This window comes from Strix uralensis, chromosome 24 (assembly GCF_047716275.1).
Source record: "Strix uralensis isolate ZFMK-TIS-50842 chromosome 24, bStrUra1, whole genome shotgun sequence".
In the NCBI taxonomy this organism is placed as follows: Eukaryota; Metazoa; Chordata; class Aves; order Strigiformes; family Strigidae; genus Strix; species Strix uralensis.
The window spans coordinates 2658209-2681589 of record NC_133995.1 but is presented as its reverse complement, the minus strand read 5'-3'; the positions used below and the strand labels follow the sequence as shown (position 1 = coordinate 2681589).

At 47.9% G+C, this 23381-nt stretch overlaps 1 protein-coding gene across 1 annotated transcript in view; it reads right to left on the bottom strand.

Annotated features, from left to right (window-relative positions):
* The window catches only part of LGR6 (leucine rich repeat containing G protein-coupled receptor 6), a 147099-nt gene that overhangs the window by 85199 nt on the left and 38519 nt on the right, over window positions 1-23381 (bottom strand). Inside the window, exon 2 of the mRNA XM_074893547.1 lies at window positions 9594-9665. Coding sequence (XP_074749648.1) covers window positions 9594-9665 — 72 coding nt within the window. The remainder of the gene's footprint in view (window positions 1-9593; window positions 9666-23381) is intronic.

Below are 23381 nucleotides of genomic sequence, written 5' to 3'. Positions count from 1 at the left end.
ATCCAAGGAAACCTGTGGGATTCACCATTGTACAGAATCATATGATCAGAACACTCAAATTCTAGCAAGTCCTAGAGCAGGCTGGGGCATTAACAGGTATTTGGATTTTTCACTGACACTGGAAACTGCATCACTGTTACCATTACTTTCACTGACGAGGACAGTCGTCCTGAGACACCATGGTGGGAGTCTGTGGTGGACCCAGGAGTAAAGTCCAGGACTCTTGACTTTAGGCTTGACCTAAGGAGAATCTTCTCCTTCTCCTCCTATTTTTCCCATGAGGACAAACATGGATTAAGTCCCAGTGCCCATCACCCAGAAATCATGAAGACAGGTTCAACAACCTGATTAAGACCCCAAATTATTGCTGCATTTGTGCTGTAGTTTCTGATCCCCAAGTGGGCAAACAGAGATCAAGGTTGGACTTCTCCATAGTCACAGGGTAAGAAACTTGTGGTTGTCTGCTTGACTTGGAGTGGAATATTGCATCTCCCAAAAGGAGATAGTGAACATCATTCATGACCAGGCTCATCTTCACTCTCCCAGAAAATCCAAACTGGGCCCAAGAGGTCAGGCACAGATGCTGGCAAGCTTGTTGCATTCATTTAGCATCAGCAAAGCTCAGTTTCCTTTTTAGATGTTTTGCCTGCAAAGGAGACAGGTGTCAAGGATGAGCAGTGTAATCCAGGCTGGCAGCAGAGTGTATTGCAGTGAGGACTCTGCAAAGGTCATGGAGAGGATCGGAGCTGTTTTGGGGATCCACACTGACTGGTGGCAGAGCAGGCATGTGCGGGTGCCCGAGCTCTCTCCCTCCCTGTCTCTCCCCTCGGGAACCTAGAGAAAATTGCTCCCATAATTAGGCCTCCGACAGCATAAACAGCACAGGGTCGTCTCTTTAATGTGTGTGAGCAGGTTGTAACCTGCTTCTGCAGTATGCAAGCCGCCTGGCAGGCTGGGCTATTTGTCACTTGGGGGCTGTGATTTGGGGTAATTGCTCCTTTTGATTGCTGATTTCCACATGGGAGGGAGTGTTGTCCAGGAGACTGGAGTGCTCGCCTGGAGGGGAGGTGTTCCTGCGTGGCATCCTCAGCCTGCTCCCAGCATCCGTCCTACCAGGCTGTGCTTGCTCTGTGGGGGACTGTCTGTCCTCACCTCCCTGGAGCCCCTGTCTGCCCCCATGCCTTCGCTGGCAGCAGTCTACATGTATTCACGGTTAAATGTGCCTCTTGTTTTCTGGCAGACCTGTATGTTCACTTTCATGGGTGTGTTTGAATGTTTGCCACGTCTCTAAATGTATTGGGACCTCCAGGATTTGCAGGAGAGGAGTGTGGAGCTTGGATGGAGCCCAGGATAGGGCTCCTGGCCTCAGAGCAGGGTGGCAGGGAGCCCCATGTTCTGGTGGGACATGTGCTGAGCCAGCTTGTGGCATTTGAGCACCATGGGCAAAACAGCACATGAAGGAAAAAACAAACTCTGTGGGACATGCCCTGGTTTCACTGGGCACCACCTCTGGGTGAATTTAGAGGCACAAAGCACCCCCAGCCCCAGGAATGTCAGCCATGTGACCCTGTTGCTGCTGCTTCTGTCCTTGGCCCTGTCACCCGGAGACTATGCCGTGTCACTGGCTCGCCTCTGGCCTCTAGCTGTTCTCTCTCTCCCTTTACCTCTTCTCCACTGCCAGGGCAGCCCAGATCCTCTCCCCAAGGTGTAGAGTTCCATGTTGAGCCAAGGAGCAGGCACAAAGGGAGGCACCAGCGACAACCACTTCACTCAATCCACCTCCCAAGGCAGCTGCCAGTGCTGTTAAGTCCAAGATGGGCTCTGCTTACTTGTATGTGTGCAGAGACTGGGAGGTGGGAGATGTCTGGGTTCATGCACACAGTCTGAGGTTTCACTTTCCCAGAGGGGTACATGTCCAGGACATGCACACAGGGTCTGGAGGAGTGGACTTTGGAGGTTTGCTATACTGCCCAGGACAGGAGCCTCATGAAGCTGAGTGGTAGCCAGGTGTCCCAGGCAAGGGAGCACAGCTGCCCCAGCTCTCTGAGAGTAGGTCAGGAATGGGTGGGTCTCTTGGGGTGTTCTGTCCAGCAGGAGGAGTGGCCACTGGGAAGAGATGCCTGCTTCCATGTTGTTAACTCCTGTTCATGTAAGAGATCCAAGACACAAAAGACTCCCTGTGTGTGACCCTTCCTCTGTCCATGGTAAATCTCATTGGTGCTTGGTTCCTTCTACCCCTCTCAAATTCTCCAGAAATCTCCCAGCCTGGCAGACAGACATCCATTGAATATATCACCAGAAGCCAGATCCCACAGGAAATCCACCAAAATAGTTCCTTCCTTTCTATTTAAAAGGGAACAATAACATTTGAAGTGATGCTGCCAGTGTGACTTCCCCTGAGACAGCTCTTAATTTGCTCCTTCTGTGGAGAAGGCTGAAGGAAATAACCCCACTAAGAAGGACAGAGAGGTGGCATTCCCTTGTGCCCTAAGCACATGGGGGGAAGAGGAGCTGCTCCTGCAGGGGTGAAAGTCTGGTCCGGAGCACACAAGCTCTACTTCAGGCCTGCTCAGGTCTCTTTTTAGGACAGACAGACTTGATTCAGCTGTATGCCCTGCCATTCTGGAGCTTACGTTGTGAGATAAGGTTGGTAGAAAGGAAAAGCTCTGAATTTAAAGTGACAGATGGAAGAGGGAGAGAAGGGACAGGTGGAAGGGGAGGGTGGGAGCTGAAGTTGGCTGGCTTGCTTTGGAAAGCTCACGTGTTCATTGGATTTTAAATTCTGCTCCCCCCCACTTCCCCACTCCCGTGATTTCTGGGAACATTCCTCCAGGCTTTGATCTGCATTCCCAATACAGTCCAAGTTGGAACAAACTCATGGTTTACCACCTCATGGTTGCTGCAGTTCAGTTACCACAGGCTCCCACCCCCTCCTGTATCTTGGGCTTCTTGGTCATGCTACAACTTCCATGGCACGCCCAAAGGCTGTTTGTTGGGCATGATAGCTCATGTCATGTGCTCAGGCAACACTATGATGCTCTTATCATTCACATTAGGAGGCAGGAACATTGCCCATTGGCAGGACAGGACAAACATGTGTGTCCATATCCCAGAGAATTTCCCCCTTGCCAGATCTTTATTGAGCGTGTCAGCCTCCTGCTTTGATCTCCTGCTCTGGTTCATTTCTCAAGCACTAACACTGTCAAGGCAGAATCTGTGCCCAGATAAACTCTCTGTGCTCCTGTCTAAACAGTGTCATCATGCCAAGACTGTGCCAACCCCTGGAGAGGGGACCAAGGGCTTTGTGTTATGCTTGAGTTTGTTCTTGTGCTGGTGCAAAACAGGAATGAAGCCAATTAAGCCATGCAAGTGAAAACATGGTACATTTGAGGAAAGAGCCAGGCGTGGACTCTCCCTTTCCACACAGGAATCTGCAGCTGGTCCTGGTCTGGTATCACCTGGAGGTGTCTCTAACGTGGTCTTTACTGCCTTACTCCATCCTTGAGGAGGAGACTATGCATGCCTGTTTCTAACTCTGCTCTCCATACCCCCACCGAATGCCTGTTCCAACTCGATAGATTGATGGCATTCGTTTCTTTTGTTTATGGTCCTCAAGCCAGTTTTCAACCCACATGAATGTTCATATGCAAGCTAGTTTGGATTCATTTGCCAAGTAAGATTTAATAAGACACAACCTCTTAATGAACAACCCAATACAGGACACTGAATGACTTCACTCCATCCATTTACATGAAAAACTGTCAAGGTGTCCAGGGGAGATTTGTTCCCTCCAAACCTTCAGAGCAGTTTTGACTATTGACTTTACTCTGGGTGCCTGACTTGGGGTACCCCAGAACAGAGTTAGACATTTGGAAGGCAGTTTTCAGGAAAATTGGGGCCAACTATCCTCACTTGTAAGGATTTTTCAATTGCTGAACACTATCCCTAGCCTAAATGGAGCAGAGAAAGAAGTGAAATCTCTAAATTTTCACAATATTTTGAATTTGTCTTGGGTCCCTGCAATTACTTGGCTTCATTTGATGGAGAACGCCTTAGAAACCCTTCTCTCCTGTGTCCACCTGCACCTTAGCCAATGTCTGCCTCTACGCCATGCCAGATTGCACAGGGATGACGTTTGGAAGGCTTCATCAGATGAATGATCCTTTAACCCTCTCTGTGCTTTTGCCCACCCACTGAATTGATGACCAGTGTCGTCCTCTGCCAAGGACCAATGTCACCATGAGGACTGAAAGTCCTGGATGAATGAGGGCTAGTCCCCTCGTTGTTAACAAGTTGCATCTTGATGCCTTCTCAGATACAGGAGCTAGGCAGCATCCTGAGGGAACCATGGTGTCCAAGCATTCAGAGAAGCTGCTCCTCACCTACAGCCATCTGGAAATGGAGAGCTTTGTCAGGCAAGGTGGCTACCAAGGAAGAAGTGATGCTGCCTCCAAATCTCAGCATGGCAAGGCAAGATCATGGCCCTGCAAGCATTTGTCTCTCTACCAGAGACCTCTGCAGCCTGCTATGTCATCGAAAACCACCAAAACTGCTCTCCTAGGAGTACCCTACTCCAGACATGTTACTGCACTGCTCCAGGCAAGGATTTTCATCACTGTGCCAGCACACTTGAACATTGCCCAGAAATGTCAGCACCCACTCTCAAGAAGGACTCGTGCCCCAAAACCAGTATTACTGCAGTGTTGCCTCTTACAAGAATAAGATTGCCTTGGAGTGACACCCTGTGCTGGACAATACCCCCAAAGATGGATGTTTCAGATGTCTGGGAGCTGATGTGGGTAATGGCCGGTGCTCCAACACCAGGAGTGCAGCAGTGCTGTGCTCCGTAACCCGTGATGGCTCCACTGGTCCTTGCACCTGCATGGGAAAAGGAGTGAGAAGGGGGTTTCTCCCCTGGTGCAGGGGAGAAGAAGAGGGCTGCTGTGTTCACATTCTCAGCATAAATGCCTGCATTTTATTTCATTTTGCTTTTGTGCTGTTTCTTGGCCTCCGGTCCCTTGAGTTGCACGAGCTGCCTGGGGAAGGGAACAGCCTGCAAGGGGAGGCCACAATGTGGGTCCTGTGCCTGCATCGATGCAGAGGCATGGCACTCCCCGTGATGGTGAGTCCCTCTGCCCTCGGGGCCTGAGAAGAGGCAGGTGAAAGAGCCAGTGGCTGGGAAGGGGTCTGATCTTGCCGCTGTGCCCTGAAGCAAGAGGTGAATGGCAATGAACACCTGCCTTTGGCTGCAGTTTCTCTTCTTGGCACCAAGTGCTCCTGTTTGGATTCAAAGCACGGTAACAAAGCCCTTGCCGGCAAACACATTTCAACATGTTATTATTCCCAGGCTGGCTTTCAAGATCCTCTTTCTATTCCTTCTGTACTGATTGCTCTTGTTTCTCTTGGCTCCCAGCTCTGGCTTTTCAGGCTTCATTAACTGGAATTTATTAGCAACTTTAAACAATCTTCCTGCTGCCAAAAAGAGAGAAAGAAAGTAAAGAAGAAGAAAAAAAAGAAACAAAGAGGAGACACACTAAACTCTGGGCTGCTCCCTGTCTGTGTGAGGCCCAGGTCTGAACACCTCTATCACTGGAGGTTTTCTTTGGAGGGAAGGATGGGTGAGTGCCGGGGCTGGGACCGTGCCTGTTCACGGCACAGCCTCCCCTGTCTCTGCTCTGTTTCCTCGCTGGAGCTGGAGGCTGGTGGTGACAGAGGAGAGCGCAGGCTGATGGAGAGCCATCGGAGAGGAGTCCTCAGCGGTGTTGCCTCTTCAAAGCTAGCTGAGACTGGAGAATCTGGTCTCCTGGCAGCCTCTGAGCATGAGTGCTAATTGCATCCGCAACACCTTCCTGAGCAGCTCGCAGTAAAAACTAATGACTAACAGGTCCCGGCACACCTGAGAGGCCCGTTCTCTTTGCTGAATGGATGGGTAAATAGAGGCACTGGCAGGGAAAATCACTTTACCAAGACCACACAGTGAGCGAGCAGTTTAAGCTGGAGCAGTGCTGGTGCCCTCATCTGCGCCCTACCCAGAGTGTTGCCTCCAATCCCTCGTGGGACGTGGTCCTTTGGTCTCCAGAGGGGACTAGAGCCAATGCAGAAATGTCGTGTGGGACAGAGCCTGTATGGACATCATGATGTGGCTTGGGTGATTGCTCCACTGTCCTCAAGACCCTCACATGCCACTCTGCTCTCACTTGTTCCTTGTATGCCCCCATCCGGCATGGGTGACTGCAGAGGACTAACGTACTCAGGGCTCAGGTGGATCCAGCAGATTCACAGTGCTCCACACCAGCCTGAAGGATGTACAACAAGGCACATTTGTCCTCAGTGTCCATGGGACACTTGGGCTTCATCTACTCATTTTTGCAGCTTTCTTTCCCCTTCCCATTATTCCTGTTCCTTGGTTGAACCCCAGCTCCATGCACAAGCTGAGCTTTGAGTCCAGCTGGTCTCTGACTTTCATGAAACTTCACATTCATGAAGAGCCTGAGAAGGTGCTAAAATAGAGGCACAGAAAGAGGAGGAATCATAAAAGGTGTGAAACACCAGGTCTCCTCCAAGCTGCTGTGACCCTGGGCTACTGGGACAGGATCTAAGAGAGGAGATTGGCAGCAGCAGAGCGGGAGAGCAGAACTATGAGTTGCTTGTGGAGGAGGCAGAGGAACATGGACTTTCTCTGACTGTCAAAGAAGATGAGGGTTACAGATCACATTCACATGTGTTCAAGGGCCAGGGGTGTCAGGAGTTTCTGGGATGTTTCTGGTCATTAGACCAAGGTAAAAATATCTCTAAAATATAAGTTTCCAGGGGAACTGAAAAGAAGATTTGAAATTCTGTGTTGAATTTGGCAAATATTCCTGGCTGAGGAACCTGTGATTTTTTTCAGAATGTTCAAGCATCTTTTATAAATATCTTTGCAATAAAGCAAATACTTGAAATATAATTTTCTTTTCAAGTTTGACCCAAAGTAAAAGAGTGAAGGTTAAGAAGTAACCTGAAAATGAAACAAACTTTCCTCTTTCAGGTTAGAACTTTTTTTGGATTGACCAAAGCCCCAGAACATAAGTTTTAGTTCACCTTGAATTGAATTTTGCAAGTTTTGTCTTCAGTTGCTCACCCTGTTACTCACCCAGTTTATCAAGGATGTAACAGGGAACATAATAGTGTATGAGGCAGTCTGGGGCTGTAAGGCCACCCAAAATCCCTGGAAATGAGAAACCTACTGAAAGGTTTCCATCTAACCGAAGACAGGCACTTGCAGCAAGGATGGGCTGCAGCAGGGTCCTCTTCATTGTCTGCCTGGAGGGCAGGCAGGCAGGCAGGTCTTCCTCCTCCCCAGGAGTCACTAACACTGAGATACCTGAATTGTCCCTCATTGCTCAGAAGGGTTTTTTGGTCTTCACTCACTTAGCATGACCCAGCATGGGCAGTTCTTCCATGGGGAAGTAGGCAGAAGGTTTGGTCTCATGTGCTACATGTCACCCCAGTAGACCCAAAGGAATATGTTTGGGGTAGATGAAATCTGCAGAGATTTGAGCTGTGAAACCTGAACAAATTTCTATTGAGCATGTATAAACAGGCAGGATTTGTTTGCTTGATTCTTGTGCACCTCCTGGCACAGAGGGTGATGTAGTTTCCATTTCTTCTCCTAACTGTGATGCTTTTTTCCTAGTCAAAATACCTTTGCTTTCCAAATGAGGACTTGTGGCATTTTGAACCTCTAGTGAAATGTTCTCTAACAACTTCCAATTATTTTTCAGATTTTCCTGTTTAAATTTTTCCTCTTCATCTGTTTCATTTGTAATTATTTTTGGCTGTGGGAAGCCGGCTCTTTTGGAGCCTATGAATATTTATTCATTGCTCGTTGAGACTGTTCTGTTTGTACATGACATGTAATCAGGACACGATTGCTTGCAGCAAGACAACTGTTAATTGTATACAACAGAGTATGGTCTCTGTATGTGAAAAGCTGTACTACCCCCAGTCAGCGCTATGGGTGTCCACACTTCAACACAGAGGTTGACAAAACGGAAAGAGAAAGGTTGCAAGATGGATGCAAGGTCTTGAAAAACCCACCTTCTGTGGGTAGCTTGAGCTCCGGAGCTAAAGAAGGATAAAAAATTACTCCTGTTCAGTCTGTAAGTGCCTAAGGGGGAGGGAAGTTTGGGTAGCTGGTGTCCTTACAAGTCTAATGAATAGAAACTACAGGCAGATGAAGATGAGTTGCAAGACCATTTGAAATTAAAAACTTGATAATTATGAGATTTGATCTGTTATGGGAATAATAAACATTGGTATCTGGTCTGGTCTCTTTAGTCAAGACCGAATGTTGAGAGAAGTAAGCTCATCTCTCATATGTGTGTCCACATAAGGATGTACACTCATCTGCAAACTCTTTTCTAAATGCACAGACGGGACTTTCTGCTCATGGCAGCGGTGCCTGAGCATGCACAGCGTCTCACAGCGCAGAGCTCGTGTCGTAAGGTGTTAGGAGGTCAGCACCACAATCTGTGCACTTCACTGGCATTACTGCAGTACTGGATGCTGATGATTCAGGGTCGCTCCACTGCAGAATATGTGGGCCAGCACATCTGGGAGATGAAAATGCCTCCTTTCAGGGTAGTGCAAACACCTATTCTGTAGGAAATTCTGACATTTTAGAAAATCCCATTTTTGAAATGTCAATGTCGTGTATAATGGTGGCTGCAAGAACTGATTCAGTAAAGTCAAGTTGTTTCATTTAGACAGATTAAGCTGTAGCAAGTGTTATATATATACAGCAAATTTACAACATATACATCAAATGCAACATTAATATTAGTATCTCATGTGATGTAATAATAGCGTTTTGAAGAAACTGTGTTTTCAAACAGAAGCTATTGTGTTGACAGGAGCAACAGCATGTGAATAACACCTGGAGGTATTTCTCATGGTCAAGCGGAATAAGACCATATAGGTGCAATTTACCCATGCAGAAATGGCCAGCCTCAATATTCTGCCCACTAGGGTCCCATTTTTTGGGACTCCCAAGGGATTCCAGTGGTTTCTAATGCTGGTGGTTAATTTTCACAGTTTCAGAGGTGGGGCCACTCCTTCACTGACACACAGCCACATGCTGATCCCCGAGGATTGTGATTGCTGCTGTGTCTGACTGTGCCTGCTCAGACCGCAGTACACATTGGTCCCCCACAGCCTCTGGGGCAAATTTTTTTGACTTCAATTGCGCAGGCTCGTTGCCATCTGAACTGCAAAGTGCCTGGGAGTTAATGTGTCTCTGGACTGCAGGAGGCTGTGAGGGGGACCCTGTATGCAGAAGGGTGAATGAAGCTCCCAGTTTGCTGGGCCTGCTCTGGGGTACAGTGTTGATTTTTGCATCAAGGATCGGGTCCCCCTTTATTTTGACTTTTGGCACATGCACCCACTCAGCCTAAATATAATGACCTCAGTCAAACCCCTGAGCTAGAGTAGCAAATAAACCCTCTCCCACTGTGCAGCCTCCTTCCATCTCAGCCTGTAGCCACAGGCACCCTCCCCAGTGTCCCTCCACCACCCCGACCATGCTCTGCCCAGTGGGGCATCTCCGTACTTACAGCTCCTCCAGGAAGCGAAGGTGACGGAGAGTGCTGGGCTGCAGCCGGCTGATGTTGTTCATGCTCAGATCTCTAGCGGAGAAGAAAGACAGTAGTCTCTGGTCAGTCATACTGTGGTTTGCACAGAATAAACCCCAATGCCAGGCTCTGTCCCTCCTCTCTGCTAAGAGGGAATATAAGAAGCCCCTGAAAAAAGCATTTCAGCATTAGCACCTTATCACAGCCCAGGCTCTGCCTGCAGAACGATGGAGAGGAGTAACTAGAGAGACACTTGTCCCCTCAGGGGGGTGTGCCTGAGCTTCTCCAAGTTTTAGAGCAAGTTAGGACATTTCCTAACAGCACAAGCAGTATTAGTGTCTTACAATTTTTGGAGAGTGAACAGGAAGCCCAGTGACTCTGGAGTAGGACAGTATCTCCTTGGGCCCAAAAGTATCTTCCTGTGACCACTGGTCATGCCAGACACAACAGGGAGCTTTTGCAGTGCATATCTGTGACAGCTGCTTTTGAGGAAAGAGCAAGCCATGGAAGATTGGCTACATCCTATTGGACAGGGCTGCTCTAAACTGGAAAAACTAGAGAACAACACCAGGAATGAGGGACAAACCCTCTGTGGTTGACAAACTCTGAGTTTAGGGGTGAGAGGGATCTGATTGTGCTTGTCTCAGTCTTTGCCATGTCCAGCTAAAGGCTCACCTCGTATCTGCTTCGGGTCTGACAGACCCTCCCAGAGGACACTGTGCTGTGACCCAATGGGTCCGAGGGGTGTGCTGAGTCTGAAGCCCTTAGCACATTACAGAGCCACTGAGCCACCCACTGCAGAGCGGTCATCGCCTTAGGATGATCTAGCAAAGTCTGCAGCAAATGGTGCATTAGACAAGTTGGTAGTTGGAAAAAACAAGGATGCTTCTGGGCTCTGAGGCTCTTCAGGATGTCTGATACTTGATAGCTGCAACCCTGCCCTCACAAGCAGCTGCACATGAAGAAAACTGTACTTGCTACTCAAGTCTAGAGCAAGCTGTGTCCAGGTGACTGCAAGTGAGCCTTAATTTTTACAACTATGAGGAAAGACGAGGCTGAATTAAAAGCTATTGTGGCTAAAACCAGTGGGAATTGATGGGACATAATTCCCTACCAAGCAAAGCAATCCAAGACAAATGTCATCTGAGGCACTGGGTAGACTCCTGTGAGGCAGAAGGGATGATTTTTGTTCATTGTCTATAGACAGGACAGTGCTTGGCTCCTTCGGACAGCTTAGAATAAATGGCAGGGCAGATGGGTGTCTCATAACGTGAGAATAAGAGGGCACAACATAAAAATAAAGCCATTTTACTTTACTCTTTCCTGCTGTAAATCTCACAGACTTGTGAGCCTAAGGAACAATATGTCCCCCCCACCAAATGTCAGTGGGAATCTATCTTGGCGTTGGACAAATGCATGGAGGAAGGAGGCTTGTGCCAAGGACAAGGACTGAAACATGAAGGAGAAAATTCTCTCAGCACAATCCAGCCATACAAGAGGGACCTCTCTGAGCTGGCTGCCATCTGCACAGCACACTGTCATTTTAACTGAGATGCTGCAGACCCACGACTTGAGACCTCAGGTCATATATCAGATGCCCTGGAGCATCACAGGCTGGCTTTGGGCTCTGGGTAGGAAATCACTTCAGTGGAAAGCAGGTTTATTGAAAAAAGTACTGAAATTCCTTTGTATTCTTCAGTGAGAAAATGCCCGAGTTCTGCTAGTAAAGAGGCTTAAAAAGTTTGGAGGTGTAAGCTTCTTCATTTTGCACCATTTTCCACAAAAACCGTCCACTTTCTGACCAGATCTATTTGGCATTGGTGGAGACAGGGTTACAACTAGGGAGGGTCTGAAGCCTGCCTTTACAATTCCTCTGGAGATGTGTCCTGTGACAAAACTGTGCAGTTTCATCAGACTTATTTGAAGATACTCCTGGCAAAGTTTGTTTTTTTTTCTTTATAACTTTCTTCTCTCCAAAGAAGTGGTGGAAAAATCTACGAAAGACCTATAGGAGTTCAAAATTCTGTTTTGAGAATGAATGCAAAAATAAAGTTATTGTCTGCATTGTTCTGTGTGCAATGCTACATTCTATATTTGGATGATCCCAGGATACAATAGAAGGGTTAAAATGTTATTTTGTGCCGCTTCTATTTTTATTTTTAAATCCCTAAGGGCAGTTGCTACTTAGCACCCATTAAAACATCTTTTTTTTCCTACATCAAAGTGTCTCCTGTTTATGTTGCAATGAATTAGCCTGATGTTTTGACATGTTGTGAAACAATGTAAAAATAACGAAAAATAACGTAAAATGAAAAGCTATGAAACAAAACACAACTCTAAAACTTCCAAGATCTCCTTGAAACTCCGAGGCATATTCCTTAATTTGCCTTCTGCTGGCAGTGTAGGGAATACTTGTTTGCTGCAGGACACACTTGTCAAACCTCATTGAACTGCATTTTGGGTGCCCAGCCCTTTCCCAGGAGTGATGAGGACAGCCGCTGTCCTGCACCCCTGGGTGGGCAGGGGTTGCAGGCATGCACAGACCCTCAGCATCTGTCCTACCCAGCAGCACAGCAGTAATGGGCAGGTCAAAGATGTTTTGACCCCTTCTTTCCTCCCCCTTGGTCCATAACCTGAAGAGGAACAAAATATACTGGTTTCTGAAGAAATCTTCCAAAAGGCAATGGAGAAATACCATTATCCCACCACTCTGACAGCCTCAGGGCTCCACCTCACATGGTTTTTCTTTAAATGCCCCGCTCCCCTCTCTCTCACCCTCTTACACCCTTGGCCTGGCCACAGACAGGTCTGAGGGAAGGGTCTCTCTGCCACCATCTCTTGGGGCAGTGAAGAAAAACCCAGCCCTGATTTCCAAGGTTATTGCATGGGGGATATTTTGGGTCATTTTATTTAAAACTCACTGATGTTTTGAGTGTTTGGATGCTCTGGTGGTTTGTAGTCCTACAGGACTCAAGCACAGCACATCTACACTCACAATGCTGGAAAGGGGAGGCCCATAGTACAAACCCTGGTAGTGGTCTGCTAGGTAATGACCAGCAAGGCAAACATGGTGCCAATAACTCGGCTTTACTGTTAACTCTCCAGTGTGAGATCCCATATAGGCCACACATCAGCTCCTCTGGACACCACTTCTGGACATCACACCTGGCTTGGTGTGGTGGCGTTCCTGGACTGGCCATGGCACGAGGACAGCATGGAGGGGATGTTGAAAGGACAGATTCTGTGGCGGAAGAATGAATTTCTCCAAGTGCTGGAAATGAACTTCCTGAGCACAGTCCTGGACCCAGTGATTTTGCTAGCCACAAAAGTACAAGATGTTTCTCCACAGACTGTCCATGCTTGTGTGAAAGCTGAGGCACAGGATTCTTGCCTGAAGTGTTGTGGGAGTAAATATTTGACTTATTACTCATGTAAAGATGTTGTTGACTTGTTGCTGTGTTTTCCCAAGTTCGTGCTTTTGCTCTTATGTTTCTTGTGTTATGTACATCCCCAGCGCATGCAAGAGTGGAAATGCTTTCTGTCAGAGTAATCAGAGAAGCTATTTATCTCTTCAAGTGTTTGGGGGTGGTTACTTCAACTAGCTACATTTAGTTAATGTTAAAAGGAACCCATGGTATTTGAACCTTTTTGCATTTTTGTTTTTTCAGCAACATCTGGCAGAAGGATTAGGGATTCGTGGCCTGAATGGATTAGAGACTCCTCTGACATTTCTCACCTCTGTCAGTGACTGTGACTTTCCAAAATAGCTGTCTCTTTTGAGTGACTAGCATCCAGTGGAGTCAAACAAGTGTTGGGTCACTCATATCTAAGCATGGCTATTGTAATTTGCACTGGAGAAACCACTGCAAAGATGGGGACTGTACCATAGCAGGCATTATAGAAATGCACAAAGAACATAATTCAGATCCTTTAACTCTAAAAGAAATTAGAAAGGTAGGAGAGGAAATGGGGTGCTGCAACTTCACCCAGGCTTGCAATGTATGACCACCAGAGGAACTGTCCAGATTCTTGCCTTTGAGTTCATGACACCACAGTGCATTAGTCACTGACACAAGCCATTCCTCTCCTGTCCCAGAGCTCCCATGTTCCTCTTTCCCCAGTGACTGGCCTGCAAGCTATCAACTAAAGGCATGAAACCTTTCACTGTCAAATCGTTTTGCATGGCTGTGGTCTGAAATGCTGACAATAAGTTGAGCTACCCTACTACTCCCGGAACTGAAACTCTGTTCTGGTATCACCCCCATTTACCCATGAAGCAATGTCTTTTAAGGCCTCTTGCATTAAGTTTTGAAATTACATATGCTTTCAAATGGCACTGCACCAAAGCCATCATGTCTGTAATTAGTGTGATTTAACATCCCCCCCTTCCTCAACTAATTCTAAACATTTATCGTAAGCATTTCTAACTTGTACCTGCAGGAAAACTGAGACACAGTTCATGGAAACTGAGCTCATGTGATTCAGCCTCAGACCTTACAACTCCTCTGGCCCTCGAGGGGTTCCTTAAATTATTTGCTTTGATGTCGCCTTCTTTCATGAACAACCTTTGATTATTCACTGATTAGCTGATCTTCCTTACCAAAAAATGATGTGACACACACCATGCTTTGGGTACCCCAGTAGGACTGTCTGCCATGCTTTCTACCAGTGCTATGAGATGATTACCGCAGTGTTTTAGTTCAGGGATGATATGAGCTTTAAAGATCAAAGGAATTTTTCTTTGGCATAATTGTTCGGGCAGGTGGGATGCAGCCTGTGGTGCTGGCACTCTGAAACATGGAGCCATGGATGTCCCTGTGGGGACCAGCACAGTCCCAGCAGACTCAGCTCTGGTGAAGGCACCTGTGGGACCTTGTAGAAGTGCATGCTCTTAGGCCAAGAGGGAAGTTTTTTATGCTACAATATGTGGGCCTGCATGAAGGGCGCCCTGTGATACTTGCCCAAGATAGGCCTAAGCAATATCCCCAGGATGGATGTACCTCTAGGGACAGCGGTATTGATGTGTCTCATACAAACACAAGGTGTCTAAAAGCTTCCCACAAAATTGGGGAGCAATGAACCCTGCCCATCACCCGCAAAGCTCCTGATATACCTCTTCCCAGACTATAAGCAAAGTGTTTCCCCAGAGATGCATCTAATGTGAATTAACACAAGCAGAAGTCAACACACCTAAAGCAAACCAGGTTGAAGCCACACTGGCGTAACACAAGACTACGACTTCTCAGTCAGGAGGGTTGGAAGGTGAAATCTGCAGTTTTGGCTGAGGCCAAGCACATAGCCTTCAGAGCCACGTGTACATCTGACTCAAGATCTGCAAAGTACACGTGACTGGCAGAGAGACGGTGCTCTCCAGCAGGCCATCCCAGGACTGGGAGATTTCCTACAGAAAGAGCAGCTCCTAGCTATGGCTGGGAGAAGACATTCCCCAGTCATCTCTCTCTGTACTCCAAAGGGGCACAAAGTCTGGTCACTGGCTTCAGTACCCTGAGGTGTTCTCCAGCGGTCCCTCTGTCACTCAGCATGATGAGATGCCTGTGGCCTCCTCCCACGAGAGCAGGGGGAAGTAGCTGCCTTCAAGCAGATCTTTGATCTACAAGGTTTCTGCAAGCTCAGGGTGTGGTTCAAGGGACAGACCTTCAGGGAGTCAGCAGTGGGGTACTCTATAGGTTTCTGGCTTCTTTCATACCTCAGTGAAATCCTGTGCATGTGGCAACAGCTGGAAGTGATGACAGACATTGCTCCAGCCACTGGACAGGATTTTCAGTATCTAGGGACATGGACCCTGTGGTCCTCTTTTGTAAGGAGACAAGGTCATCTCAACATATCTAACTGCTATCCTCAGGTTTTGAGCCTACAGGAAGCTACTAAGAATCCCAAATGGTGACTAGCTTCTCAAGCCCTAAATCGCTCCACTATATGAATATCTTTGCATTTTTCAAGATGTTCAGGATATTAATGGGTTCTCTTCCCAGCACGGACTCAATCTAGCTCCTCTCAGTGTTGCTGCTGAACACACGGGTTCCTGGACCATAAAAAAGACCTTCCTTACACTCAGGCAGTTTGAGCAGAAATTCCTATGATTATGGGGAGAAGCTAATGACCTGGTATCCTCTTGATTAATTAATTGCACAATTACAGCACTAAGGCCTCCCAGTCCAGCAGTCTGATTTCTGGGGGAACTGTACAAACCAGACCAAAATTCCCATCCTTATCCTGGAAAGGTCCAACACTAGACCTGTTCTTGTAAGGCATGAAACACTCTTGTCTCTCTGAAATCACTAGGAGATGAGCAATGTCTCTACCTACCTTCTGGCCACTCTCATTAGCTTCCAGTGAAAAACGCACAATTACACCACCTTTAGAAAAGAAGCCCAAAGGCAATAAATGATGCTTTTAGAAATTCTTCAGATTATACTAGAGTGATTCATAAAGGTTCTTGTTATCTCCTTTCCTCTTTATCTTGAAATCTCCGAGATCACCACAAAATGCCTGAATTGCTTGGGGTAAAGCTGGGGCTGAGGATAGAATGGTACTTGGAGCCATAGAACCAGCTGAAATTTTTCCTAAAAGCCTGCAGGTTGAAAACTACGCTAAAGGTAGTCTCCATAAAGAAAAGGAGAAAGGGAAGATAAAGAGATCAAAGCAGTAAGAGCTCATTTGCATTACACCATATCTGGAGGCACCAGCCCTGCTTCAATCCCATATCACTGCAATAGGCAAAAGCAGAACGTGCTTCTACTCCCACCTCTCCATGTTTGAAAATAGATCAGTCATTTTAGATCATCCCCCATGTGTAGGCCCTATCCGAGATCTCCACAATGTTTCAATAATAAAGACTCAGCCAAGGCCAGTTTGCCAGGGTGAGATTAAGCCCATCCCTGCACCATCAGGTCTTCAGAAGTCTGGTCTGTGCAGTGAAAAGCAGTAATCTACGGCAAGCACAACTCTCACGCCACTCTGGCTACTCCAATTCCAGCTCCACCGGTAGCTGCCCTGGCTCTGCACCATGTTATGTGCTCTCCATGCATGACAGCAGAAAGGGACTGAGCAGAGGTGTAATGAATTTCTACCCCTGGGAATGGTTGATGTGAGAACAAGAAGAAATAACTTTTGGAAACCATCTGCCAGGTCAGGGCTGTCAGTGAATACCATCTCCTCCCAGGCCCACAGGGTCTGCCAGGAGAAGGGCTCTCCCTTGACAGCAGAGGAGAAAGGAAGGTGTGGGGTGCTCAGCCAAGGGTAGGGAGAAGGGCAGATTGCTTGGCAGAACAGGCTGCAGCCACATGGAAGACATACGGCTGAGAAGCAGCAAGGACCTGCCTCCAGAAGTCACTGTGCCATGAGGCAAAGATGAAACCTGGATCAGAACATGGGGGCATTTCTTCCAAAAAGGCAAAATGTGAATCTTGCTAAATGTGCTCCTAGACATTTTTCTCATGGGCTCCGTCTCCTGGCTGCAACTGTTAGTTGCCAGAGAAAAGTCTGTATGGCTTGTGCTGTGACAAGGCAGGGAGAAGATGGCTTGTATTGCTGGATATAGCTCTTACGAGCATGATGGGCATTGACATCTTCTGGCCTATGGGTGCAGAAGTGCCCATTAGCACAGAGCTGCTTTGACTGGTGTAGGGGAATCTTGTACACCAAACTGAGGGGGAGGCTGATGGAGCCTCCCCCCAGGCCCTCTGCTTTCACCCTGCAGATGGAGCAGTCAGTGCAGCAGGCTGCTTTGGCTTGGATGTTGGGCAAGGACCATATCTTCCATTTCTGGTACCATTCTGCAAGTTCATATTTTAGGTCATTCCCATGAAACAGAAGTCCAGAAACAATTATTTTGAGTTGATCAAAAATGTATTGGTTTTTTTTTTTTTCCCCCCTCCAGTTTTGACATTTAAAAAAATAATCCCAGAAAGAACAGTCTAAACCAAAAGTCATTTGTAAAGAAAAATACTTTCTATCGTGGAAGTGTCCAAGCAGAACAACTTCTTTAAAACTCTTTTTATGTTTTTACCTCACATAAATGGGATTCAGAGTTGACCAGTGTTGGAGCTGGGTCAACATGAACTTTTTCCTTAGTGTGAGTACACCAAAACCAAAAGAACCTCTAAACGAAAAAGAAATATTGGGGTATGAATGAGAGCAAGGACCTTTTTTTTTTTTTTTTTAAAGCAAGAAAAATAAGATTGCAAGCAAATGTCCTTTCTGCCTGCTGTGTTCTTTGGATCAGCCACAGCCCAGCAATGTCCCGACTTTTAGCAGCTAAATGGTCTCCACTAGATCCCTGGAAAGACACATTCCCTTGTGTCCTGAATGTGGGTTTGTTCCCTGCCCTTCTCCAGGTCTCTGCTGGGCTCTAGCTCCCCACTTGCTGGGCTCCTTGGGAACAGACCTGTCTGGGAACAGTCGCTGTCCTGGAACACCCTGCCAGAGTAGGTATCCTCTTAACACCCGGAACAGCTACCAGGCAGAGGTAAACCCAGGAGCATCTTCCTCTTTGCTGCCCAGCCAAAGCCTTTTGAAAGAGATAATGAGCAGTAAACAGCAAACAAATGCAATTGGTGCATCTGTCACATTCCCCACGCAAATGTCCTTGAAATCAGCTGAGTATAGAAATATTGTGCTTTCAAGTTGGCCTCTTCTGCTTTGATTAAGGCAGGATATTTATGAAGACAAATGTGTTGAGAAACTCTTACCCAGCTCTACTCTGGGACACTAGCCACACTCATCTGAGGGCTGGCTGGGGGGCATGGTGCTGTGTCTCAGGAAGAGCAATGCAGAAGGATAGAAAGCGGGTCAAGGCAAGCCAAGCATGGTTGTGAGCCACAAGGCTGTTCTAGGGAGCCAGAATCTCCATGGCAGAGTCACTTGCCAGCAGTTCTGCAACCCGCAGTGCCTGAGCAGGTACCTTGTTCATTAAGGTCTGCCCTGCCTGCTCCAGGTCCCTGCTAAGTCCCTCCAAGAAGACCTCTGTGGGCAGTTTACACTGCACACTGCAGTGTGCACAGGCCTGTGTTTTCTTCAGGGCAGTAAAGGGCTTTGCAGCCCCCCTGTGCCACTTGCACAGTTAATGTGGGAGGAAGCAGTGGGAGCGCAATGGTTGAGCCCCTGTTGGAGCCCACGTGGTGGGAACAGAAGTGAATTGCTACAGAGATACTCCTGGGAGAGTAAATGATCCACCTGAAAAGCATGGCTTGTTGGACTGTACCAAAAAAGCAGACACTAAGGGAGCAGACAGATCACAGGAGAGGGAACAGGGTCTAAGGAGCTGGGCCAGTGTAGTGGTGAAGATACCAGGACTCCTCTGCCTGGCAAAGAGATGTGTGAGGAGAGGTGTGACAGAGAAGATGACGCTGGTTTGATGCACTAGAATGATGTATTTTTTAGCTACAAATTGCTGATAAAGAATTTTGTAGAGTCCCCCTATAAAGACAGAAGACAAGGATACAAGACAAATTAAGGGAGGATAGGTCTACCTGTGACTATTCAGGGTGATTGTCTAATGCTACATCTGGCTCAAGAGTGCCTAAACCACTGATTCCTAGGAGCTGAGGCATGGGGGTACAGCCAGGCAACGCAGAAGAAGATATTCCTGAAAGTCTTGTTGCTCCCAGTGGCTCTTGGTGAGTTTTGATGAGCCAGTGTCTGAAAGCAATAGCCTGACTGTGCTGGATGACAGCTTCCTGCTGGCCAGCTTTCCTCTTGGGCCAGTATGTGTGGATAATCCTGTGGCCCAAATGCTTCCTGAGTGTGTCTTTGACTGGGACGGGCTTTTGGACTACCAGCTTGGTACCCATGACTGATTCAGAGCATTTGCTGTGAGCTCTGGATATCCTTTTTGGAGCAGGCTAGAAGCAGGCATTAGGCTAGTGTGGTCTGCACACACGTGTCATAGACATGCTTCCAACGGCATATCAGGGGCACGTGCAACCACTGTCAGCCACATTCTTGCTTTGGCTGCACAAAGTCTGTACAAAGTGCGTTTGGCCCCACATATCCTGGAAAAGCATCAGCTGGAAGTCTAAGGAGAGGCAGTATTTGAATTAGAGAAAAAAGCTCTCTGAATACTGAATCCCACCTCTGCTTGGGAGTTGAAAGCACTGCTGGACTTTTTCTAAGGTGCCCATAGTTAATTTGTGCACATGAGAGACCCCTGCACCTCTGGCCCAGAGCAGCAGCCTCTGTCGTGTTTCTCTTCATTGCACAGCTCCTCCCCTCACTGCCAACTTCAGACCCACCCAGCGTTGCTCAGGAATCACCGACCATGACCTCCAGCCCCACTCCATTTACTTTCAGACCCACTGAAAGGAGATGGAGGCGCCCAAGGATGGCGCGCAGGAAACTGATAGCCTAGACTTGACCAGAAGTGTATGTAACCATGCCGGTTTCTTTCACTTTGAGAGGATCTGGCAGCGTCCAGTTATTCCTATTAGTTCTCTGGCTGGCAAAAAATCAGAGAAAGCATCAGGCAGGCTGTGTGGTCACAAACGGTGTGTGACTTCCACCTGAGGTGGAGGCAAAAGCTGCTGATGGGGGCAAGGCAGTACTGGAAGAGCGCTGGGCCAGGCTGCCTTTCCCCTTGGCAAGTCATATCTCGGGGGGGGGGGGGGGGGGGGGGCGCACACACCAGCTGATGTATGGGGCAGAGTCTGGTTTCAAAGTCCTGAGACTAGCAAATAAACCAGTACATGTGAACTAGAGGGTTGGAGGAGACGCACTACTGGAGTTTGTGTCTGTCACTAACTGGAATAAGAAAGCAAAATCTAGAAATATTTTACAGGGGAAAAATTCTGATATATTTTCTAGTTGAAAATGTCAGAATGGCTGATTGAAATGCTTTATGCTGACATCAAAACATTTCATTCACTAAAAGCCAACATGACAATGCAATATTTAATGACAGACAGCACCTGCACATATTAACCTGAGGCTGAATCTGGAAAAATCAGAAGTAAAATGAAACCCCAATTGAAACAAATCCTTCAGATTCAAACATCTCCAATATGTTTTCATTCAAAAATTTCAACCACATCTGCGTGTTGCCTTGAAATTGTTGCATTTGATGAAGAGCATTTTTTGCTCTAGGAAACTGTTTTTCAGAATGAAACCTGGTTACCCTGCGCATCACAAGCAGATCCTTTTTCTGCTCATGGGCAAGCTACCAGCATGGGACCCTGCGGGGTGCCAGACGTGAGCACTGTGAGAAAGGTCTATGGCCCCATGGGAACCCTGGTCTTGGTGCTGGGCTGTGCTTAAACACAGGACTGCCTTAACAGCAGTTCCCTGTCTGCCCCTGGTGGAAAGATGACAAGTTTCTGTATTTCACTGGCACATGACTTTGAAGCTGTCTGTGTTATCTCCAGGGCTGTGCGTGTCCCGATCTGAAAACCCACGTGCTAGGGCAGAGAGGTGGCTCAAGGGTCAGTGAGAGACCAATGCTCAAGCAAAGAGCTGGCAGAGGGAGCAGCGCTTGGCATTTGGAGACTTTTACATGGGCTTCCTCCCCTTGCATGTGACCTCTTGGACTTGGCAAATGTCAGTGCTGCAGATTGCGTCATTCTCTCAAAGAACAGGAATCCAGTTTCTAGGGTATGGAGGCTTGTACCTGATTTGGCACTTCTGGACAGATCCCGTAAAATTCCTGGAAAAGCACAAGACGTTTGCTGGCAAGAAATAATAGGAAAGACTTAGATGTGAAGCCTGTGTCTTCCTGCCTGTGATTCCTCAGAGCAGACTGTTAGCTCCAGTGATAACTGATTTCTCTTACCCAGAAGGTAAAAAAAAAGATCTTAAGTCAGAGGAAAATGAGGATTTACTCTGCCAGATGCAAGCTGATGGCTTTATGCCCAAATCCTTGACCTCGTGGAAAGGGAGTGCTTCTCTAATATTTGTTAGAAAGCTCTGTGAAGATGAAGCATGCAGTTCTCCAAGAGTTAAGATCCCAGGTGGGATTTATCCAGGGAAGGTGTTGAGGACAGAGGCTCTCCCTTTAGCAGAGCCTGGCCAAGAGGTGAGGAGAAGCCCCATCTCCATCTTGGTCGTGTACAGCACCATGCCCTACACCAGCATCCTTGCACCATCATGCTGCAGCCAGTCCTGAACTCCCCCTGACCCCCAAGATCATGTTTACCACAGTGAGTGCTGTGGTCTGTTGAACCCAGCCAAGCTGCTTCCCAGACTCAGCTCTCTCTTGTACCTTGTTTTGCTTTAAACACTACTTACACCTGTGTAGATCCCCAACACCCTTTGCTGTGGGGTGGTCAGGATTGCAGCCCAGGTTCCAGCAAGGTCTGGACCACTACAAAGAGCTCGATAGGGCTGTAAGCATGGAGTGTGTGTGAGGCCTATGCATGGACTTGTGACAAGCTGTGGAGAACGTGTGTGCAGCCCACCTGCAGTGAGAAACACTAGTCTCAACCTGCAACCAGACACAGCAGTGATGAGCATGGCTCCCTGGCCTCTAAACTGCTGCTCAAGGGCTAGGAGCCGTGTCAGCCTGGGAGCTGGCAGGAGGGACCAGGGCAGGCAGTGCTCTGTCTCGGGAAACAGTCCCCAGAAACACTCAAGTGCTGGCCCTTCCACATTTGGTTTGGAAAGGCTGTGCTGCAGAAGCCTGTGTTTAAATGGCACTTTCTAAACACTCCCAGCCACCATGACCAACCGGCAAAGACAATTCAGTGTCATAAACAACTGAAAGAGCCAAGGCTGTGTTCTCATGCCTGAAATGGGTGGAAGGCTCAGTTCTGGCGTCTCTGACACTGCTTGAGTTAGCTCTGGTGCCAGCTGTGTGTTGCAACGCTGGTCGACAGACACGAGAAGGTGGGCTGCTGTGAATGTTCCCATTTGGCTTGTGCACTGTGAGGCAAAGTTTCTCCTCAAGCATCACTGCCCTTCTCTTACAAGTGTTGCTTTCAGAGCTACCCCGTGAACCCAGGCTGGGCAACCAAGCACTGACACCAGAGTGCTGATTTAGTGTCAGCATTCTAACTGTCCTGGCTATCCTGATTTTCAAGCAGAACAATCTATAGCTTTTCTTTATGGCCCATGTGACTCATATTATGTGGGTATCAGCCCTCCTCATACTGCCTGATTTGGATTTAAAATGGGTTAAAAATCTCTGAATCCAGCTGCAGTTCTGGATGTGAGGCATTGGGCTGTCTCTCACTGTAGTTTTTTTCCACAGGTACCAGTCACCTGAGTGCAGTGAGCACAACTCTTGCCCAGCACAGCAAGGGTGTGTCCTGCACAGGCACCAGCAGTATGGGGGAAGGGAGTGTCCTTGGCATCCTCAGGCTTTGCCCGGTCTGAGGCTGTCTGTGCCCAGCATTTGCTGCTGTCAGGTCATGCTGGCGTTAGGAATCGTGTGCCCGTCCCCTCTGCTCTGGAGCAGAGAACCCTAAAAAGCTGAGGGATGCTGGAGCTGGACTCCTGTGCTTCCCTGGTTCTCAGCTCCCTGTTGGCTCCTGTGATGGGCTGCTGGGGTGCTGACAGCTGGCAGAAGTGTTGACTCCAGTCATTTGACAACTGTCAGAGAAAAACACCATTTTAGCTGTGTGTTATTCCCAGATTTTCACCTGTGCCTTCAACACTGAGGTCCAGCTGTCAGCACTGCTGTACTGTGAAGGATTAGGTGGAGTCTGTCTGTCCAGGGTCAGTCCCCCACCAGAGCAGGATCCAAACAGCAGCTGCTTCATCCAGCCAACTGGGACCTTGTCTGCACTGACCCTGCAGTCACCCTGGCTTCCAGCCACCATG